This window comes from Corvus kubaryi, unplaced genomic scaffold, assembly GCF_017639235.1.
Source record: "Corvus kubaryi isolate FWS band 111438036 unplaced genomic scaffold, C.kubaryi_AGA036_p1.0 78, whole genome shotgun sequence".
Taxonomy (NCBI): Eukaryota; Metazoa; Chordata; class Aves; order Passeriformes; family Corvidae; genus Corvus; species Corvus kubaryi.
The window spans coordinates 1,343,425-1,362,662 of NW_024582065.1; the positions used below are offsets into that span (position 1 = coordinate 1,343,425).

The window sequence follows — 19,238 nt, forward strand, 5'->3', positions numbered from 1 at the left end:
GTTGGCTGACTCTGCCCTGCTGTGCAGTGACCATGCCTGGCTCTCCTCTGCAGGTGGAGATGTACGAACGTGTGTTCCAGAAGGCCCCGGACCGTCACTCCGACTTCTCGCGCCTGGCCCGGGTCCTGACGGGCAACGCCATCGCGCTGGTGCTGGGCGGCGGCGGGGCCAGGTAGGGCATTGTCCCGGCCGTCCTGGGCTGGATGGGGCTCTGAGCAACCTGGCCTGTGCAAGGTGTCCCTGCCCATGGCAGGGCGTGGAACAGGATGGGCTTTAAGGTCCCTCCCAACCCCAACCACTCTGGGATTCTGTGCTGGTGCATCTACCAGATCCGAGAGCCCCGCTGTCCCTGGGCTGCGACAGATCCCTCAGGGTGACAGACATCCTGGGACACCAGCACTGCTCTGCAGGCAGCGTTTGGGGGAGGAGACACTGAGGAATTACACAAACTTAGCCTGCTGGGGGGATTTGTGCAGGATTTCTGCAGAAGGAACATGAGCGTTTGTGACCTCTTGAGGCCCCTCATAATGGTTTAATACCAGGAGGTGACCAGGGCACAAAAGATGACGTTTCTTTCTGTTGGCCTACACTATGGACTCTTTTTCCCTTATGGATTCTTATATTAGAAAATGGCTCACAGTATTTCAAAGCTCTTCAAACTTTGAGCAGTAAGGGGAATTATGTCCTCTAATGGAGAATGTTCTCATCCTTATAATCCTCCAAACCCCCAGGTACCCATACACTCTGACAGCCTTACCTTACAGAAAGAGTGTGTTTTTGCAGACGCAAGGACAAGGTGTGTGCTGAGCACTCTGTTAGAATTCCATCTGAAACCCCCAGTGAGCTTTAGAAATAAATTATTACTGGCATTTTTCTTTGGAATCCCTTTTTACTTGGAGAGTTTTCTGTTGAGACGGGATTGAGTTGCCCTTTGTCTCAAGTGAGTGCTGCCTTTGTTGTCTCCATCACTGTGTTCTTGAAGCCCTGCTTTAAAAGAGTGCTTTGAAATACAGCTCTCAGAAAACTAAAATCCCTAATTTGCACGCAGTCTGTCTGTTTAAGTGCACAGAAATATCACATTTTTGTCGTTGGGCCAGCGCGCGCTTCGGGGGAGCCTTTGCTGCAGGAAGGGTTGGAGCTCCTTTGTGCCAGCTCCTCCTGAGCAGTCACCGGTGCTGAGACAGCCAGAGCTGATTCCTTGAGTGTCTCACAAGTGCCTTGATCCTGCTCCCTTTCACAACCCCTCACCTGAGCTGGTTTCAGGATTTCGTTTCCAACGCAAGCTCTGTCCTGTGGAGACACAAAGCAGAGCAGCAGAGGGGAGCTTCTGTTTTATCTCAGTATCTCAGGAGGCTTCTCCTCCACTGATACAAAGCGTCTGTGGTTTGTTCTTTGTTCCCAGCTGATATCTCTGCCTCTACCAAAGCCTGTGTCATGCTAAATATGTGCACTCCTGTACTGCTGGCAGCACATTTTGCTCGTTCCCTTCCTTCCTTCTGTAACACTGCTGTAATTTTTGCCAAACTGTTTATTATTTTTTTTGTTCTACTACTTAATTTGCAAGCTCCCACCTGCGGGTGTGCAGGATCCAAGGTAAGGAGGAGCAGGGTCACTGAGCCTGTGTTGGTCCTGTGTTGTCCCTCTCTGCAAAGCTGCTCTGCTGCTGTGTTGGCTTTGGGGTCTCTGGATGCTCATCACCCATTCAGCAATGAGCCATGGGCCATTAGCCATCAATCTGCTCATTTCTGCATCCCTGAATGGGGAGGACTTGAAGAGGATTAAGGGCAGAGCGGATAAATGGGATATTTCTTCCTTCTCTGGAATGCTTTCTATGCCATGGACTGAAATGTTTGTTCAGGGGTTCCAGGCTGGCACAGGGATGGTGTGAGCATTGTGTTTTCCCTGGAAAGGTACAGAATGCTGTTTTAGTCATTAAATAGTCATCTAAATTGTGGTTAGATAAAGATTTTTCAAAGTGAGAATGTAATTAAGACTGGGGAAAGGACAGAATTACTCTGAACCTCTGCCTTTGGAAGGGCAAAGTAAATTCTTAGATTGCCCATTTCTACTAACAAGAGAATTTCAAGAGATTAGATTAGGTACTTAGAATCATCCTGTGATTAAAGCACAGTCAGACTAAGAATGTCTTCATGGGTCTCTGCACAGACTGTTAATGGCCTTTGGATAATAATTGCATGAGGAACCTCCCAGTTTGCTCTCAGAGCAGGAATCATGCTGGTCACACAGCCAGGGAGAGGTAACAGTGACAGGGGCTGCCTAGTGGGTATTTGTTCAAGGTATTGTGTTCTGTGACTCCAGTAATATCAATTATTTAGTTGTTATTTTGGGAATGTTTGTCTGGCTTCCCAGTGACAGCTGGATTGGGAGGTTTTACCAAGAGCAGCTTCCTAGTAATTATCATTGTGGTTTGTCATGACAAAAGGCTCATAGGAACTAAAGGTTTTCTTTCTCCTGTGACCATAAAAATAAAAGAACTTGAAGTGATACGGTTCTAAAATTACAGTGTTTTGCTTCTGTTAAATGCTAACCTAATTTTACTTAGAAACATAGTAGAGTTTGAGGGAAGGGAAAGGGGGTTTGTGTTTAGGAAAACAAAACCTTTGAGGTGTAGTTGCAAGAGTAGTGACACATCAAGCCCTGCAACAAAGGCATAAACCTTCCATAAATAGTTGTCCTGACCTTTAGCCCTCCCACGTACAGCCCTTCTTTGGTTTGCTGTGGTTGTCTTAGCAAAGCTGTTTGAAAACTAGAATTTCTAGGGAGTAAATAATTATTACAGAACTATCTGGGAATCCCTAAGGCTTTGGGAAAAATGGGCTGAGCTGCTCCAGAATCACAGAGTATCCCGAGCTGGAATGGCCCCACAAAGATTTTCAGTCCTGGCCCTGCACAGACACCCCAACAATCCCACCCTGAGCATTTCAGCCTCCCCTGAGGAGCTGCTGTCGAAGGATATTTATAGATATTTCATCAGGGCGTCTTTTCATTTCTCCTTTTTCTGTTCAGTTTTCTCCTCAAACTTATTATCACACCTCAGCATTTGATGTGTTGAGTAGCTGGGATTTTTGGCACACAGTTTTCTTGCTGACTCTACAGATGTGGCTCAGACCTTTTCATTTTGGGCAGTTGGCTTGTTTCACTTGTCCTTTCTGCCTTTTCTTTGTTTCCAGCTCTGGCACTCTGCAAAGGGAGGATAAAAGCAGCAGTGTAGGAGAAGCAAGTGCTGCCCTTCTGTTGTGGGATCTCTGTGTCTGATGAGCACTCCTGTTGTCTCCTCTGTCTGTCTGTGCTCCTGCAGCCTGTGCCATGTGCAGGGTGCTCCCACTCCAAGCTCTCAGAGAAGGACAAGCAGGCAGGTCCATCTGCAGCTGGTCACTCATGGGCTGCTCCTGAGCTCCTTAAAGCCTGGCTTTATCTTCCCATTCAGTGGCTTTACCCAGGGATGAAGAGGCTGGAAGAGTCCCTGAGAGGCAAATCTCAGTTGTTCTGTTCTCAGGAGATCAAATTTGCACTCTGCACTCTGTGTTTGACTCCTGGATTGCAGGGAGAAGAAACCATGGAGGATTTTCTGTGTCTGTGATGTTTGACTGCAGCTCCAGCTCACTCAGGCAACTTTGAGTAAAAACCTTCTTGTCAATCCTGCCTTCTTTCTCTGCCACCAGACACTGATGTGTTCTTCCAGAAGGCACAAGGAATTTGTTTGTCCTGTGTCTGCACTGGGACAAAGCCCTGCAGTTTCTGAGCCATCCCTGGCACAGGCAGGACGGGCAGAGCTGCACTCAGTGCCTGGAAGGGTTGCAGAGGTCACACTGTCCTGTGCAGTGGGTCAAGCAAGGAGCAGGTGGGACATGCCCACAGCCACCATAAGGAAAACCTGAAACGGATTTTGAGAACTTGAGAACTGTAGAAGATCATGTTCCTTTTCTGATTGCTGATGCTTTTAGCCTGCAAGTGTGGCTGGGAGGTGAGGAGCTCTTGCTTGGGAACAAACCCTCTGGTGCTTCCCCCGCTCCATCCTGCTAAAAAAGGAATTGAGTTTGGGGATTGATGACCTGATGTACCCATGTAAAACACTTTAAAGCAAGTGAGTGCTGTGCTGTGAGATCTGATATTCCTCCTCAGGTTGTCTGGGGAGCTCCTGGCTGCCTTCAGCAGGCGCAGGGACGTGGTGTTGCTGCTCCGTGGCTGGTGACGCAGCATTTTAATTACACCCCCAGCAATTAAGTGCTGTCAGAGCTGGCAGGATGCAGAAGCTGAATCTGCAATATGCTCGTGTGAGGAGTCAGAAATGATTAATAAGGACACCAGTAAGTTTTGGAGGTTGATTTGTTTTTCTGTTTGGTTTGTTATTCTAACATGGAAAGGAGTCTTAAAGCAAAACCCTTGTGGTCCCATCCTGGCTGAGGGCAGCTGCTTCTTAATTCTGTCCCTTTCTCGTGGTAATTGGGAACAGACAGGGTTTGGTGCTTACCCTGTTACTCAGATGCTCAGTGCTTCCTCCTTAACTGGATTTTGCCATCTTAACTCTGAGAAACTTTCACTTCTGCACTGCATGGTGCAGGTCTGGTGTTTGGCAAGAGGGTCACTGCAGGCAAATGAAATTCCTTCCTTGCCTCCTGTGAAATTCTCATCAGCTTTTTTTCCTGAGAGAAGCCATGAAGTCACTGTGTTCCTTCCCTTGCTTGAATTCATTAAGGTAAAATTGACAAGCTGCCAGAATTAATGAACACTGAACTTGTCGTCAGCGTAACGTGGGAATAACTGAAGAATGTGCTGCAAGGAAGGGAGGGTGGAAATAGCACCTCTGCTTTTGGGGGCTGTTTTTAGTTCTCCCAAGTGGCAACATAGGAAGGTCTGGTTTCCAGCACTGCTGCTGTGGAGAAGAGCTGAGATCCCTTGTGCAGTGTCATCTTTTGCTCCATGGTCCACAAAAGCAGAGAGAAGCACAGGGACAGAGAACAGGGAAGGCTGCACAGAAAGTATCTAAGCTTTGTGAGTGTTTTAGGGCCTGATAAAGGTGATGTCCCCTGGGTGAGGAGCAGGGTTTGGCTCCCAGAGGTGGAATGGGCTGGCTGGTGGTGCAGTGACGGAGTTGATACCTCATAGCTCAACTTCCAGCGTGTGATGCAACATCTGAGGAATAAAAAGCTGAAATTTGAGGTGGAAATGCTGCTCCAATGCCAAAGTGCTGTCCTTGGGATGGGCAGTTTGCTCCCATGGTGCTGACAGCTCCCTTCCCAGGCTGCAGCTCCTTTTCCTGCATCGTGGTTGTAAAACCCTGGGGTTCAGTCTTGGGCAGTAACAGAACCTCCTGGGGAGACTGTGAAGTTTTATGGTGCAGCTGCTTTGGATTCAGTTAAGGAAGATTAGTTCTTACTCCTCAGCTAATACAGGTAACTAATGATAGGAGGTTTTTTGCCCCTATCAGGAGCAGTGTGTGCATGGATGTTGTTTAAAACTGCCCCTGCGGAGCTGCAGAACTTGAGATGGAGCTGGTGGGCTCCTAAGATTGATTCCTGAACCTCAAATACAGGGAGGGAACTGGAAATAGGGGCGGAGTTGCTTTTTTAAACTATCAAACCTGACTACAGGCACCCAGACAAGGTGCTCTTAGGGTGTGTGGGAGGAAAGGGGAGGAATTTGCTGCCTGAAGGAGGCAGCTCCGGAGGAAAACACTGCTGGAAAGAACAGAGCAGTGTTTTCCCCTCTGGGATCCTAAACACACTCAATATAGAGATTACAGAAGGGATGAAAGAAAATCCCGTGGGAGTTTCCTGGGCTCTTGATGTTCCTCAGATAAGGTGGAACACAGTAAATGTTTCTCAGCTCCTTTGCTGGGTTCAAGACTTAACATGGAGTGAATCTGATGAGGGGCACCCCAGGGTAGGAGGGATAAGGGGTCTCTGGAGCCCAAGTGCTGTCATGACCAGTTCCTTGTGCTGGAGGATAAGAGTAATATCTTGAGAACTTGCTTAACAATGTTTCTCCACGCTTCCACTCCTATCTAGGTCATACACAACCTATTTCCCCTTTTTCTTTTCCCACCTGGCTGTGTCTGCCAGTCTGAAAGCGTCTTTTCCCTTTCTAACACATCCAAGCCTTGAGATTTCCCAGTTTCTTTGCACCGTTTTTAATCCCCACTCATTCCTTCTTGTCTCTTTACATCTGTCCTTCAGTTCCTTTCTCAGTCTTTGCTTTCAAGTCCTCTCACAAATTGTGAAATTTTCACATATTGTGAAAAAAATGCAGTTTGCCAGGTTTTTTTGCCGTCCTGATGTGTCCCTGTGTGTCAACAGAAATGCACTTGGCTTTGAAATCATTCCAGATCATGCAGTGAGCTTCAGGACTGTGCCAAGTTTGCAAATAAGTTCTTGATTGCAGTGTTTAATGTTGTTTGCAGTGGTTTGTAATGGGGTACAGGTCTCCCCTTCATTTGGTGTCTCTGCCTCACAGTGCTTGAAATTCACAGGGCACAGAGCTGACAGCTTGAAATGTCTAAAAATTGGATTCAGGGTTGTGTTTTTTCCTGAACTGCTCAGAAAACATAGCCTGGAGAAGAGGCTTGTTCTCAAGTAAATTATGGAAGAAAATTGTTGCTAAAACCATTGCTCTTCATTGTGACCTTGGCTAGGAGGGGTTTGGAACGGCAACAACAGCCTCTTCAAGGTGCTCTTGGTGGTGCCAGGAGCCACTGGCAGCCCTGGAGGGTTCGGTCACTGGAGAGAGGAAGGGACAGGCAGGATTTCATGGGGCTGGGATTCAGCTCCTGATGGGACTGAGGAAATGGCTTAAAGGTCACCCTCTGGAAATGGCTCTGGAGCACTTAGAGGGAAGAGAAACACAAACCATTACCGGGAGGAGTTGTTTGGGGTTTCAGGAGGATGTTGTTACCTCCGAATGTAAATGGATTTGTGCTGCTGCCTCGTGGCTTGGAGGTATCTGGGGAATTTGCTTGAAACCTGCCATGCAATTGTTCTGATGGAGGTGACTCTTCAGCGTGCAGAGCAGTGACCAGGTGACACTTTGTGCACTCTGGGTACAGTGCCAAAACATGATCAGTGTTTCTGTGGGGGCTGCTGAGGTTTGGGGGTATCTTTGCCTCCTCTGGCAGGAGGGATCTGGGTGCTGGGCTTGTTGGGGGCTGGCCAAGATCCCTGTCTCCAGCCTGGCGTCTGGCAGCCCTGGATGGAGCCAGTCTGGCACAGGCTGGGCCCTTCTGCACTGGGTTCACACCATTTCCTGATTTCCACTTACGCGAGATGAGAGCAAGGATTTTCTTTTTGCAATTCCTGTCTTTTCTTTCTCTCCCCCTGATGCAGTCAAGCAGCATCCCTGAAATTCCTGTTCCAAGTGCTTGCTGGAGGTACTGAGCTGGCATGTAAGGGTTTTCCTCCTCTCTGGCAAGACAGGTCTTGAAGAATATGTGCTGCTAAAAGGATCCCGTTCCTCATCCTGATCGTGCTCTGAAGGTCCAGCAAATTAAGCTGAGATATGACAGGAACTTGAAAAATGCTTCTTCCCTTTGTTTAAATGGAAGAATCAGGCTTGCTGTGCAGCATCTGCAGTGCCCAGGAACAGCTGAGGAAGCAGGATTTCTGCAGCAGAGAAGTATTAAAATGATACAAAAGGGGCTCAATCTGCTTTGTGTCATGGAAAAAACCCACCCCAACCTCTGAATACTTGAAATATCTTTCCTCCAGTTCCTGTTCTTCAAAGTAATCCCTTTGTACGCCAAGCCAGTCTGTCTCTTGACTCTGGAAAGGCAGAAAGTTGGCAGCTCTGAGGTTAATCCTTGTGGCCTTTGCAGCCTTCCCCCATCACGGACAGCCTGCACTGGGCTGGGAGCATTTTGGAGGAGAGGAAGCTGTTTGGTGACCTGTGTTACGGCTTTTGTGTGTGTGGATAAATGTCTGGATCTCAGTGCACACTGGAATGGAATTTTTGTCTGTGGTATCCTTTTTTGAAGCTCAGACTGATGCATGGGTGGCTTCAGAGCTTGTAATTGCTGCTGTAGGTGCTCAGAGAAGTGGTCTGTGCTCTTGTCACAAGTGGAGCATCCATTGCCACATGCAGATAAACCAGAGGGAAAGCTGAATTCCAGAGCCAGGCTTCCCGATTCCCAGCATCTTTCAAAACCAGATTTCATGCCAGGGCAATATTCAGGATGTAAAATGACAGAGAAGCAGCAAAAATCTTTATCCTTGAAGATAAAGCTGCACCTTTGACTCGGTGTTTTACTTGTGCTGCTCTTTTGGGGAGGCTGAAGGAGTAAGAGTGAGGAAGGTGGGCTCCTCCTTGGAAAAGATAATGATAATGTGTGTTCGGTTACCTAATTTGAGTCTTATCCAGGTCAGCCCTAGAGTTATGTTTGAACAAACAAAAAACAACTCCTAAAAATAAATCAGTAAGTTGTATTTGCTGTTGTTGAGCAAAGCTCCTGAGACACAGCTGGGAGCTCCTCTGGGGGCCTGGGGCTCTGTGTTTGCAGATGGTTGGGAAGAGGCTGCAGCCTAATTGCTCCTGAGAGGCTCTGCTTTGATTTCTTCAGGGAGGGACCATCCCGAGCGATGCCCGGCGCGTTCATCGTGCTTTTAATTGTGTTTGTGCAGCAATTCAGAGCTCTGTCTCCAGTGAACTGGGGGAAAAGCAGAGCCTGTGGCTGCTCCCAGATTCCCAGACCTGAATGCCAGTTGCTCAGAGAGCTGTGTAACAGTTGGGTCGTCACGTGCCCACGAAAGCCACGTTCACATGGCCTGGCACCCACAGAATGCTTAATGAGCTGATTTTTCCTTTTCCCATCTGCAGCACCTCTGTAATTGCTCATTTGCTCCCATCTGCCACAGAGGTTGAAGGTTATAGCAGCTTCTATTAAACCCTCCAAGCAGCAGGAGCTTGGGAGTCATCTACTTCAAAGTTATGGCTTCAAAAAAAACCCCTAAAATTAATTGCGGGTGGTTTAGTTGGACTCTCCTGTCCTGATCTCCAGTCTTCAACCCACCAAACTCATTTATTCACAGCAATGCCTTGATGAACAGATGAACTTAAACAAGGAGGTGGTGGAGTTGTGGGTCAGCTCTTCTTGCTGGTTTTGCACCTTTTTCTATCAGATGTAGAAGCATGTGCTGTGTTCACTTCCCATGGAGCAGCTGTCAAGCTCTCTTGGCAAGTCCCTGTGCCTTCAGGAGTGTGGTTCTTGCATTGCTGTGGTTTTGGGGAATCTCTGTCCAGCCCTACCTGGGCAGTGAGCTTTCCTGATAAGAAAAAAGGAGATTGGAGAGGAGTTCTAAGTAAATTCACACTTAGATTCTCTGAAGCGCTTTGGTCTTATTTCTGCAGCTTCCAGATGTTGTGCTCAAAATGGGTTCTTCCAAGCTTTAATAAATAAGTCTCAAAGGTGTGGGGAAGGACAATATCTTTGTTTTCCAAAGAAATAATCTCCCTTTGCAGACGATGACTGAATTGTTCCTTGGCTCAGAGTAAGAGATGGGATTTTGTGACATCCCCAAGTGGGTGCAGTTTGCCATTCAGCCTCTTCCCTGCTCCTGTGCCCCTCTCCGAAAATGCTGCTGCCAGCTGGGATCAGAAAACAAAAACCCTGGTGCATTTTATAATTTACCTCCACTATTTTGTGCATTTTCTCCCCTCCAGTGCTTTCTTCCTGTATCCCTTCACACCCCAAGGCTGGGCAGCCCTGACAGCCCTCCTGGAAGGGCTGAACACATTTTGCTCATTTATTTTCTGTGTCAGGCACAAATCTCTTTGTTTAAAGCTTGTTCTAAAGTTAGTGTATAAAGCAGAAACAAGATCAGGGCTACAAAAGGACATTGTATTTGGGTTTTCTTGCAGGAAGGGGGTTTCACTGGGCTTGTGAGGAATAGGAGATGCTTTTTCTGCAAGATGTGCCTGCCTGGCACGGGGTTGATGTGTGATCTCTGCAGCATGGCAAGGCCAAAGGGAAATGGCTCCTGAGCTTTGGCTTAAGGAGTTGCTGGAAATCTGAGGGCAAAGCTAAGTGGGAGGATGGAATGAGATTGTTGTTAATGGAGGGGAAGACAAGAAAAATTCAGGTCTCTGGATCAATACGTGTGGGCTGTGGAAGGGAAAAAGCTTCCTCCAGGGCAGCTGCTGGGAGAGATCCTGCTGGATGTTAGGAGAGAACCCAGTAATGTGGGGTTATTCCCTCTGTTTAGCCTAGAAATGGTGCTTAGTTGATTAATCAATTAATCAACGTTGTCAAGATTGGAAAGTTCCTTGTGAGTGCTCACGCAGGACCACAGCAGCAGAAATGCAGGGGTCTGGTTTCTGTGTTCCTTTGGAGCTGGCAGAAAAGCATGGCAATAATTCTGGCAGATTTATGATGCTGGGAAGTTTTATGGTCAGGAAAGCTGGGAAATAATGTTATTGGAAAGATATAACTGGGATTAGATTTCAAAGCAGTGTTTGGGTATATTGCTGCTGCTGCAAAAGCTCGAAGGTGCCAGTTGGAGATAATCCAGTTGCAACTTGTAGTAGGCTTGCTCCACTTCTGAGCCAGTGACTGAGCCTCTCAATGTCAGGATCAGCCACGGAACACACCAAAAAATGCTGCTGTTTGTGTAAAGAGGCTTTTCCTTATGTCACCTTTCCTGATGCCATTCCATGTAGCTCTTCACATAAACAACATCCGACTTCCCCTCAACCCAATACGAAGAGCAGCTCCCCAATGACTCCAGGATCAATCTACAACCACCACCACCCCTCAGACAGTGGTTCTGTAGTGGTTGTAGCTGCATCTGTTACTCTGAGAGCTGCAGGCTCAGTCATCAGCCCCAGTTTTGGGATCATGGTCCCTGAAGTGCCAGTGGTTCCCTGTGTACTGGCCGTGGTGGATTTCAGGATGTGCTGTCCACTCCCATGGGCTTGGAAGCTCAGGCACCTTCAGTCTGTTTCTGTTGTGCTCAGAGCAGGGCTGGGGGAGTGGTTGCCCAATGTGCTTTTTGCACATCTCCAAAACAGACATGGTAAAGACAAATTTGTAGAATTTGTAGTTCATAGAATTACAGAATGCTTAAGCTTGGAAAAGACCTTTGAGATCATTGAGTCCAACCATTCCCCCAGCACTGCCCAGGCTAGCACTGACCCATGTCCCCATGTGCCACATCCACGTGGCTTTTAAACCCCTCCAGGGCTGGGGACTCCAGCACTGCCCTGGGCAGTCTGTAAAGGGCTGGACAGTCCTTCCAGGGAAAAACTGTTTTTATGGCTTTGCTGCTTCAGGAGTTTTAAGGTTCTGAGGGTGTCTTAATTCTGGTTTGTTGGGCTCTAATGGAGCTTAATAAAGTCCCCTCAACAATTTCTCTATTTTTCTGCCTCCTTTGCCAGGTAACTCCATCAGGAAGGAGGTGCAGGAAGCCTGGGGAGGCTTTGGTGGGAGACACAGCAGAGCTCTGCAGAAGCCATGGCCTTAATCCTTTTTTTAGCCAAAGGAACCAGCATCTCTTCAGAGCATTCAGGGAGAGCTCCTTCATCCTGCTGAGTCAGTTAGGAGGAGAGATGGGGGCTGGTGAGGCTGTGAATGCCTGAGCTGCATTCCTCTTTGAATCCAGCTTCTTCTTTGAAGCTGAAGTGGATTTTAGTTGAGCTGCAGCCTTGCCTGGCTGCCCCCTCAGCCATGGCCTGAAAAGCGAGTGTCCCTTCTGGCTGCTCCCAGGCTCGGGTTGTTCTTTCAAACACAGGCAACATCCTGCTGATGTGTTAAACGTGGCTCGTGGGGAGAATATTGGTGCAGGGCTCTAGTTTTGTACTGCTTGTGTTTCCTTCAGCCCATGCCCTGAGCAGGGAGGACAGCCTGCATTCCTGCTGGCACTTTAATCTGGGATGTCCCGCTGCATCCTTGCTCCTGAGCCGGATCTGATCCCAGCTCTGGCAGCACGTGCAGGGCTGGCACATGCACGGCTCACAGGGGAATTTTCCTTTTATCCCTTCTGCTCTGTCCTTCGTGCATCGCAGTCACATGCCAGCAGCACTTCCCCAGGGCATGAAAGCAAGGGCTCATTTCAGCAGCGGGAATTTTCCTGCAAGACCCTCTGGCAGAAAGGCTCTCTGTGTGTGCTGGGCTGTGGTATTTAGGGAAGCAGGGCTCCAACCCTGTAACTCCTCTCTCTGCTTTGTGGTCATTTCTTTCCCGGAATCATTGAATACCCTGAGCTGCAAGGGACCCACCAGGACCATCAAATCCAGCTCCTGGCCCTACACAGACCCCCCAACAGCCCCACCCTGGGCATCCCTGGCAGCGCTGTCCAAACGCTCCTGGAGCTCTGGCAGCCTCGGGGCCGTGCCCATTCCCTGGGGAGCCTGGGCAGTGCCCAGCACCCTCTGGGGGAAGAACCTTTCCCTGATCTCAGCCTGAGCCTGCCCTGGCCCAGCTCCAGCCGCTCCCTGGGTGCTGTCCCTGTTCACCACAGAGCAGAGATCAGAGCTGGCCCTGTTTTTCCCCTCACAAGGAAAGTGTAACTGCAGTGAGGTCTCCCCTCAGTGTCCCCTTTGTCCAACTGACCAGACCGAGTGACCTCTTTGTGACCATGAGCAGTAAAGAAGGAATGGTGCTTGGAGTTTATCCAGCACAGCTTCTGGAGGCTTGTTCCGCACGGGGATCACGGTTCAGGGAGTGCAGAAAGCAGCACCTGGGGCAGCTGATGCTCAGAGCAGCCCCTGCTTTGCCTCGCTCAGGCCAGGCTGAGGCAGTGGCAGAGCTGAGAACAGAGCCTGGCTCTGGCTGCCAGCTCCTCCTTGAGCTGGGTGATGCTGGTTCAGCTCTCCCTGCAAAGGGCATTAATGAATCAGGCCTGTCCTAGGCAGGGAATGTGATGGGAAGGAGTTTCTGTTCAGATACTGACTGCACTTCCTGGGCAAAGCTTTGGGTTCTGATAGGAATTATTTGAAAGTCCTGTTGTAGGTCATTGTTCCTGGGTCACTTGTCACTGTCCTGGGACAGTGTTAGTCCTGGCAGGGGAGGTGCTCCATCCAGCTGCTCCTTCAGGCAGCTTTAGGGTGAAGGAAGCTGCATGTGCAGCTCCAGGGACACGCTGTGTGTGCATCCCCTCTCTGTGGTGCTGCTTCCTCCCGTGTAACAGCCCTGCCCTGTCCCTCTCCTCTGCAGTGAGAGACATTCAGCTCTGTGTCATCCAGGAGGTTTTCCCTGTCCCTGTTGTCGCTGCTGTGCAGGTACAGCACTGGCACAAGCCACCTCCCTTTGTTCTCCTCTTGCCCTACACTTGCATTTCCACGTTTCCCTAAGCCAGGACATGTCCCTGTGAAATCAGGTCTGGTATTACAAGAAATGCACAATCCCTGGGGCTTTTTTTCTTTTTTCTGCACTAGTCCTCTGGCTGTTAACATGGATCTTGCTCCTGGCTTCAATTTCTTTTCCTGCTCAGTTTGCAGCTGCCCAGTGCAGCTCTGTGGGAGCCCTGGGATGCTGTCAGAGGGGGATGTGAGTGCCTGGCAGGGTGCTGGCAGACGCTTCCCTTGGCAGCCTGTCTGTGTTTGTGGAGCTGGGAAGAAGTGCCCAGGAGAGAACCAACTGCAAGGAGTTGTTGAGAAGTCTCATGTAGGGGCAGTGATGGCCTAAAGCTGTAGGGAGAGGGGGGAAAAATCCCCATTTCTTTCTTTTGGGAGGTTAGGTGGTACCTGGAGAAAAGGGGGGGCTCAGGCACAATTGCCTTTCTCAGGATTTAGTTTGCACATTCCAGGAATGCTCCTGCTCAGGGTGTTGGAGCTGGAAGAATCAGCTTTGTGGTTGTGTCTAAATGAAACATAATTTAGTCAGGCAGCTTGTGGGAGGTCCCTTTACAAGCAAGAAAAGGACTTTGATTCCCATCTTGCTTTGGGATCAGTGAATCTGTTGGAGATCTGTGGCTGTCACATGTTAGTGGGATATCGGCAGGGACTCTGTGGATGCAGGAGGAGGGGATGACTTGCCAATAAAAGTAATAATGATCTTTTGTTATTCATTCAAAGGCATCATGCAGCAAAGTAGGAACAAATCCAGAGTGCTCACATCAAATCCCTCCTATTTACGGATGTGTGAATCAGGAGAAACAGTTAAAGGGAGAGAATCCAGTCTGGAGCTACTCTTGGCCTGTTTAAAATTGTCCTCCAAGTAGGAAATGATTTGAGGTACTTCACATGTCCTAAGAAAGGCACCTGATGTGGGCTGTCTGCAGGGAGCAGGAGGTGTAGGGTAGGGTCTGTTCCTTGGTGGAATATCAGGGCTGAGGCAGTGGGAAGTGCCAGGCACGAGCAGCAGAGTGCAAAAATAGCTGCACTCTAAAAGCCTAAAAACAATGGGCAGGATAAAAGTATAATTCCTTTCACTCAGGGCATCTTATGGGAAGAAGCAGTAGGAGATGGGGAGAAGGGGAATTTGGAGAGGAAAGCAAAATGAGCCATTTTCTGCTCTTGGATTGCAGCAGCACGGATCTGTCACTGAAGTCATTTACACCCAGGATAACCACAAACCTGTCCCAAAGCATTTCAGCAGCTGGAGGGGATTTATTTGGATGGAAAGAATGTGTTCAGCATAGCTTGGCCAAATGACACCTACGGTGGACTTGGCAGCTGTTAGCAAGTATTTATAGGATGTAAACAGCAAGGGGAAGGAGGATGGAAATGGGGCAAACTGGGGGGGAGAGAAAATGGGATGAAAATGGGAAAAGGAAGATTTTTTTTTTTACTGCTTTATGGCTTAGAGTGCAAAGCATCCATCCAGGTGGGATGAACTAATCGAAAATGCTTCTCGCTAATTGGAAAAAGCATTTGAAAGCAGAGGCTGTAGTTTTGGACTGCTTGGAAAGGCAGTTGGTGTCCACTGCAGTGTTCTGTGGTTCTGTAATGGTTCTGTGGCATGGGCAGGGATCCCTCTCCCACTAGGGGATAAAAGATCAGATTTGATCAGATGTTCATAGGATCAGATCAAATGTTCCGCCTCTGCTCTCTCATTTCTGATGGTGGGGAGCAGCGACTGCTTCAGAAACGAGTGTTTGCAGCAATCAGCAGCTTCTGAGCCTCCTGAGCACCAGCTTGCACCTCCCATCTGTCATGTTTAGTAGCCACTGACAGCCTGGTACCTTTGATTCATCCTTTCCACATTTAAATCCATTTGTGATTTGACCTCTCCAGCATGTGGTAACAGTGGCTTCCCCACTTTGTGCTCTACGTACACCTGTCTGCAAATTCTTTCCTTTCCATTAAAATCTCTGCATGGTGATATCATTGCTGGCCCTGCATGTTTCCCAACAGTCAGGATCTTCCCCAGTGAGTGATGTGAGTTTAGTTTCTCCTCATGTGAAGTCCATCCCATATTCTGGTTACCTTTTGTGCTTCTCTCTGTCATTTTTTAGTTCTGCTCTTTTTTTTGGGGTGAGAAGTCTGAGCTTGCTCGTGGTTTTCCAAACGCTGGCCCATCCTGAATGTGTGTTCTTTTGTTTTCTGTTTTTTTCTGGTTTCTTTGATTTACCACTTGAACTTGCAATGAACAGCAGGTTAATATTTTTCAGGGAATATCCCCAGGGGTTCCCAAATCCATGTGAGCAGAGCTGGATAAGAACTGGTTGCTGTAGGGGCATTGCTGCTTCTGTTTTCCTCTTGTCCCATCAGCACTGAGGTTCATCTGTTGTTCATCACCTGACTCCGTTGTTGCTCAAAATTCCTTCTGCACTTGAAATCAAGGAATATGTTTACTCTCCTGAAGGCATTTGTGTCATCCTCAAAAGTTGCCTCCTCACCTGCCCCTCTCCCGGGTCTGTGTGCAGACTCAACCTCTGCCCTCTCATCACTGTTTGTCTCTGCTTGCTTCTGTTTCCACCTTCAAATTCACTATTAATCCATGTGGTGCCCCTTCCCAATAACCCAGGCTGGCTCAGTTTCTGTGGACAATCACTGGAAAAGAAACTTGTGGGAAGGGCTGTGAACTCCAGCCTTTCCTGGCTGCTCTGGAAGGACCCCAGTAGCTTCTGCTCCCTCAAATCCACGCTGACGTTCCCCTCGCCCGTCCACCGGCTCAGCTCTTGGCTGCTTTCATCTCCCTGCCTTTCCCACTGATCCAGGCTGCGTGGTCGTGTTCCCTCAGATCCTCTGGGAGTCTCTTGGAAGATTCCTGCATTCATAATGTTTGTTCCTGGCACCGGGGCTTGTTTAGCAAGAGATTGGCAGCTCGGCTGGCGCGGGCCCGGCTTCCTTAGAAGGCACCATTCATCACCAGTCCTTGCACTCCTTCAATGACTGCTTGGCTGACAGTGGCTTTTCTTTCCCTTTCCCTCCCTTGGCACAGGGGCTGCTCCCAGGTGGGCGTTATCCGGGCGCTGATCGAGGCTGGAATTCCCGTGGATATGATCGGGGGCACGTCCATCGGCGCCTTCATGAGCGCCCTGTACGCCGAGGAGCGCAGCTACAACCAGATGAGGATCAAAGCTCGTCAGTGGGCCATGGTAAGCACTGGGCATGCTGGATTCCCTCCTCTGGGAATGCTGCACTTCCCTCCTCGGCTGGAGCAAGGTCCAGGCACATCAGGGCACGAGCAGCTGCCCAGGAAGGTGCAGCCTCCTGAAATTCAGTGTCTGTGCCACAGAACAAGCCCTGCCTGGCAGTGATGGATCACCTGGAAAAGCTGCTCCGTGTCCAACGTGTCAGGAGGCAGCTGCCTGGCTTACCTCTGCACAAACCCTGGTCACGCTGTCAAGGCACAGTGGTGTTGTTTCAGTGTGCTCACCTGTGGTTATCTTTGTTTTGTTTTCTCTTTTTATGTACTGGGACCTGTTTCCTTTCCAGCTCTCAACAAATGTGTTTCTCTTTTGTGTAATTCTCTCTCTTTCTCACATGCTGTCATGTGTCAGTGGAACTGAGTGACAGAGGTAATCCTTCACTAAATAACTCCCAAATGTGTCATTCCTGGGCCTGCCTGTGCACTCCACAGCAGTGGGACTGTGGGTCAAGAGAAATTCCTAACTTTCAGTATTTAGTACAAACAAAACCTTATTTTCAAAGTTAACGCAAGTTTTGGGAAGGTTGTTTTCAACAGTGACTTCAGTGGGTGAGTTTATTTATCATGGAATTAAAGACTGGTTGGGGTTGGAAGGGACGTTAGAGATCATCTTCCACCCCCTGCCATGGGCAGGGACACCTTCCACTACCCCAGATTGTTCCAAGCCCCGTCCAACCTGGCCTTGGTTTTATTTATTGATCAGATGTTGGGTAAAAACTGTCCCAAATGCCATTGGTTCAGACTGACTGAAGGTGAGGGTTATTTCTGAAATTTACAGTTTTATTTCTGGTAACAACTTTGTATTCTTCATATCAAACCCACATTTTCCTGTAGATTTTCTTATTGAAAATGAAGCAACAGAGGGAATTTTCTAAATGAGATTAAGACTCTTCAGTCTTGGGTTTCAGGGGGAAATAGGAGCCTGTTATTGGCACATGGGCACTGTTTATGTCTCCCAAGGATCTTCTAATCTGCAGTGGCTTTGCAACAAAAACTGTCTCTTGGAAGCTGGATTGTCTGAGGCACTAAAATCCAGACTGAGGCCCTGGGATGTTTGTGCTGTCCTGGTGGGCAGAGCACTGTGGGACTGATTCATCTCCCCATTGCTGCTTGCCAGAAGAATATGGATTTTATGCTTTTTATTTAAGAACTGCCTGTGCCTGGCTGGCTTGGGAAGCACCCAAAAACATAAACTGTTTATGATCCAGAGCAGTTTGCTGGAATCAGAAACCTGGGGGAGGCTCGAGATTAAGGACATAAAACCAGCTGCACTGAGTTGTGTCAGACATCCCTTTAACCTTGCTCTCTTTTTCCCACCTTGGTCACTACCAGATGCCTCCAAGGCAGCATCTGGGTGGGTGCTGACACCTCCCTGCAGTGCTTTCCCAGCACTCTGTGGCTCTCTGCCCTCTCTCCCAGCTCTTGGTTAAGCTACAGCCATGGAATTTTCCTCTGTGCATTTGTCCAGAGGATTCTCTCCTTGTTTGTCAGGTCTCCCCTGTGCAGGACATGGAGATGTTGTTTCCTGGGCTTCTCAGGGCTGTGTTCCCACTCTGGAGCTTGCCAGCCTAAGGTGGAATCACAGTCACTTTTAGCAGGAACAGTTAGAGATGAAATGAAGGCATTTAATCTGTTGATTAACTTTTGAACACAAATTGCAAAGCTCAGAGAACGTTTCACAAGGTAAAAGGCAATTTTTGGCCCAGCCTGGGGCTCTTTCAGGTGTGGGTGCTTTGAAACCTGCTAAGAAGTAGTGGGAGAGGTGACTGACCTCTGTTAGAGCAAACATTTCATCTTAGTAATGAAGAATGGATTTTCATGAGGGCTTCCATGAGTGTTCTTGCAGGCCCGTGTCCAACCCAGAGATCATCCAAGGGTTTGAGGAGGACAAAAGCAAAGCCTGCTCTGTTGGAGGCCCTTCCCACTGGTACCAGCAGTGTCCAGCAGAATGGCCACAAACTGAAGGGAGCCATGAAATCCCCTCTCCCAGATGGCACTAAATATACAGAGCATTTGGGGGGATGATAGATCTTTATTCAGGGGCTGTTCTGGGGTGTTGACTCTTGGATGGTGTTTATAGTGAGCAGGGAGAGGGGAAAGGAGCCCCAGTGTGCTGGAAACAGCCAGGAGGTTTGTAGGGGATTCTTGGAAGATCCACTCCAAGGAGCTGAGTGTGAGAGAGCTGAAACATCCCTCAGATAACCCCAAATTCCTGTGTCCCAAGTGGGACCCTTCCTGCTGTCCCCAGAGCAGCACCAGTGGTGGCTGTGCTGGAGATGCCCCAGGAGCTCCTTCCTGAGCCAGGGCAGTGATGCCTTTTCCTGCTCTTAAAATCAAGAGTCAGACACAGTTAGAACAGGAAAAGGGATTTTACCTTGGTATTTATTGTAAGGATCCTTAGGTGCACACGTCCAGGTCATATGCATCGAAATGCACCCCGCTGAATATGCCCAAAAGATTGGGTATGACATTATAGGTGTTACTAATTAGCATCTCTATCAAAGATTCCCCAATGAGAGGCTCAAGTGAGCCCCTCTCCCCAAGGAGCCTTCCCCTGGATGGTTCTATCTCAGTTTACAGAATGTGTTCTGGAGAGGACCTTGGGGTCTGGGGCACACTGATCCCCAGCTACGAAGCTTCTAAAATGTTGAGTCTCTTAGCTTGACAAACAAGTCCAAGAATGTAGGCAAAAAGCATT

At 48.7% G+C, this 19,238-nt stretch overlaps 1 protein-coding gene across 3 annotated transcripts in view; it reads left to right on the forward strand.

The window, feature by feature from the left end:
- PNPLA7 (patatin like phospholipase domain containing 7) overlaps positions 1–19,238 on the forward strand; it is a 117,722-nt gene that overhangs the window by 73,508 nt on the left and 24,976 nt on the right. For all 3 annotated transcript variants that reach the window (XM_042052283.1, XM_042052284.1, XM_042052285.1), the window contains exons 26-27: positions 54–172; positions 16,331–16,487. In XM_042052283.1, the coding sequence (XP_041908217.1) occupies positions 54–172; positions 16,331–16,487 (276 nt within the window). The remainder of the gene's footprint in view (positions 1–53; positions 173–16,330; positions 16,488–19,238) is intronic.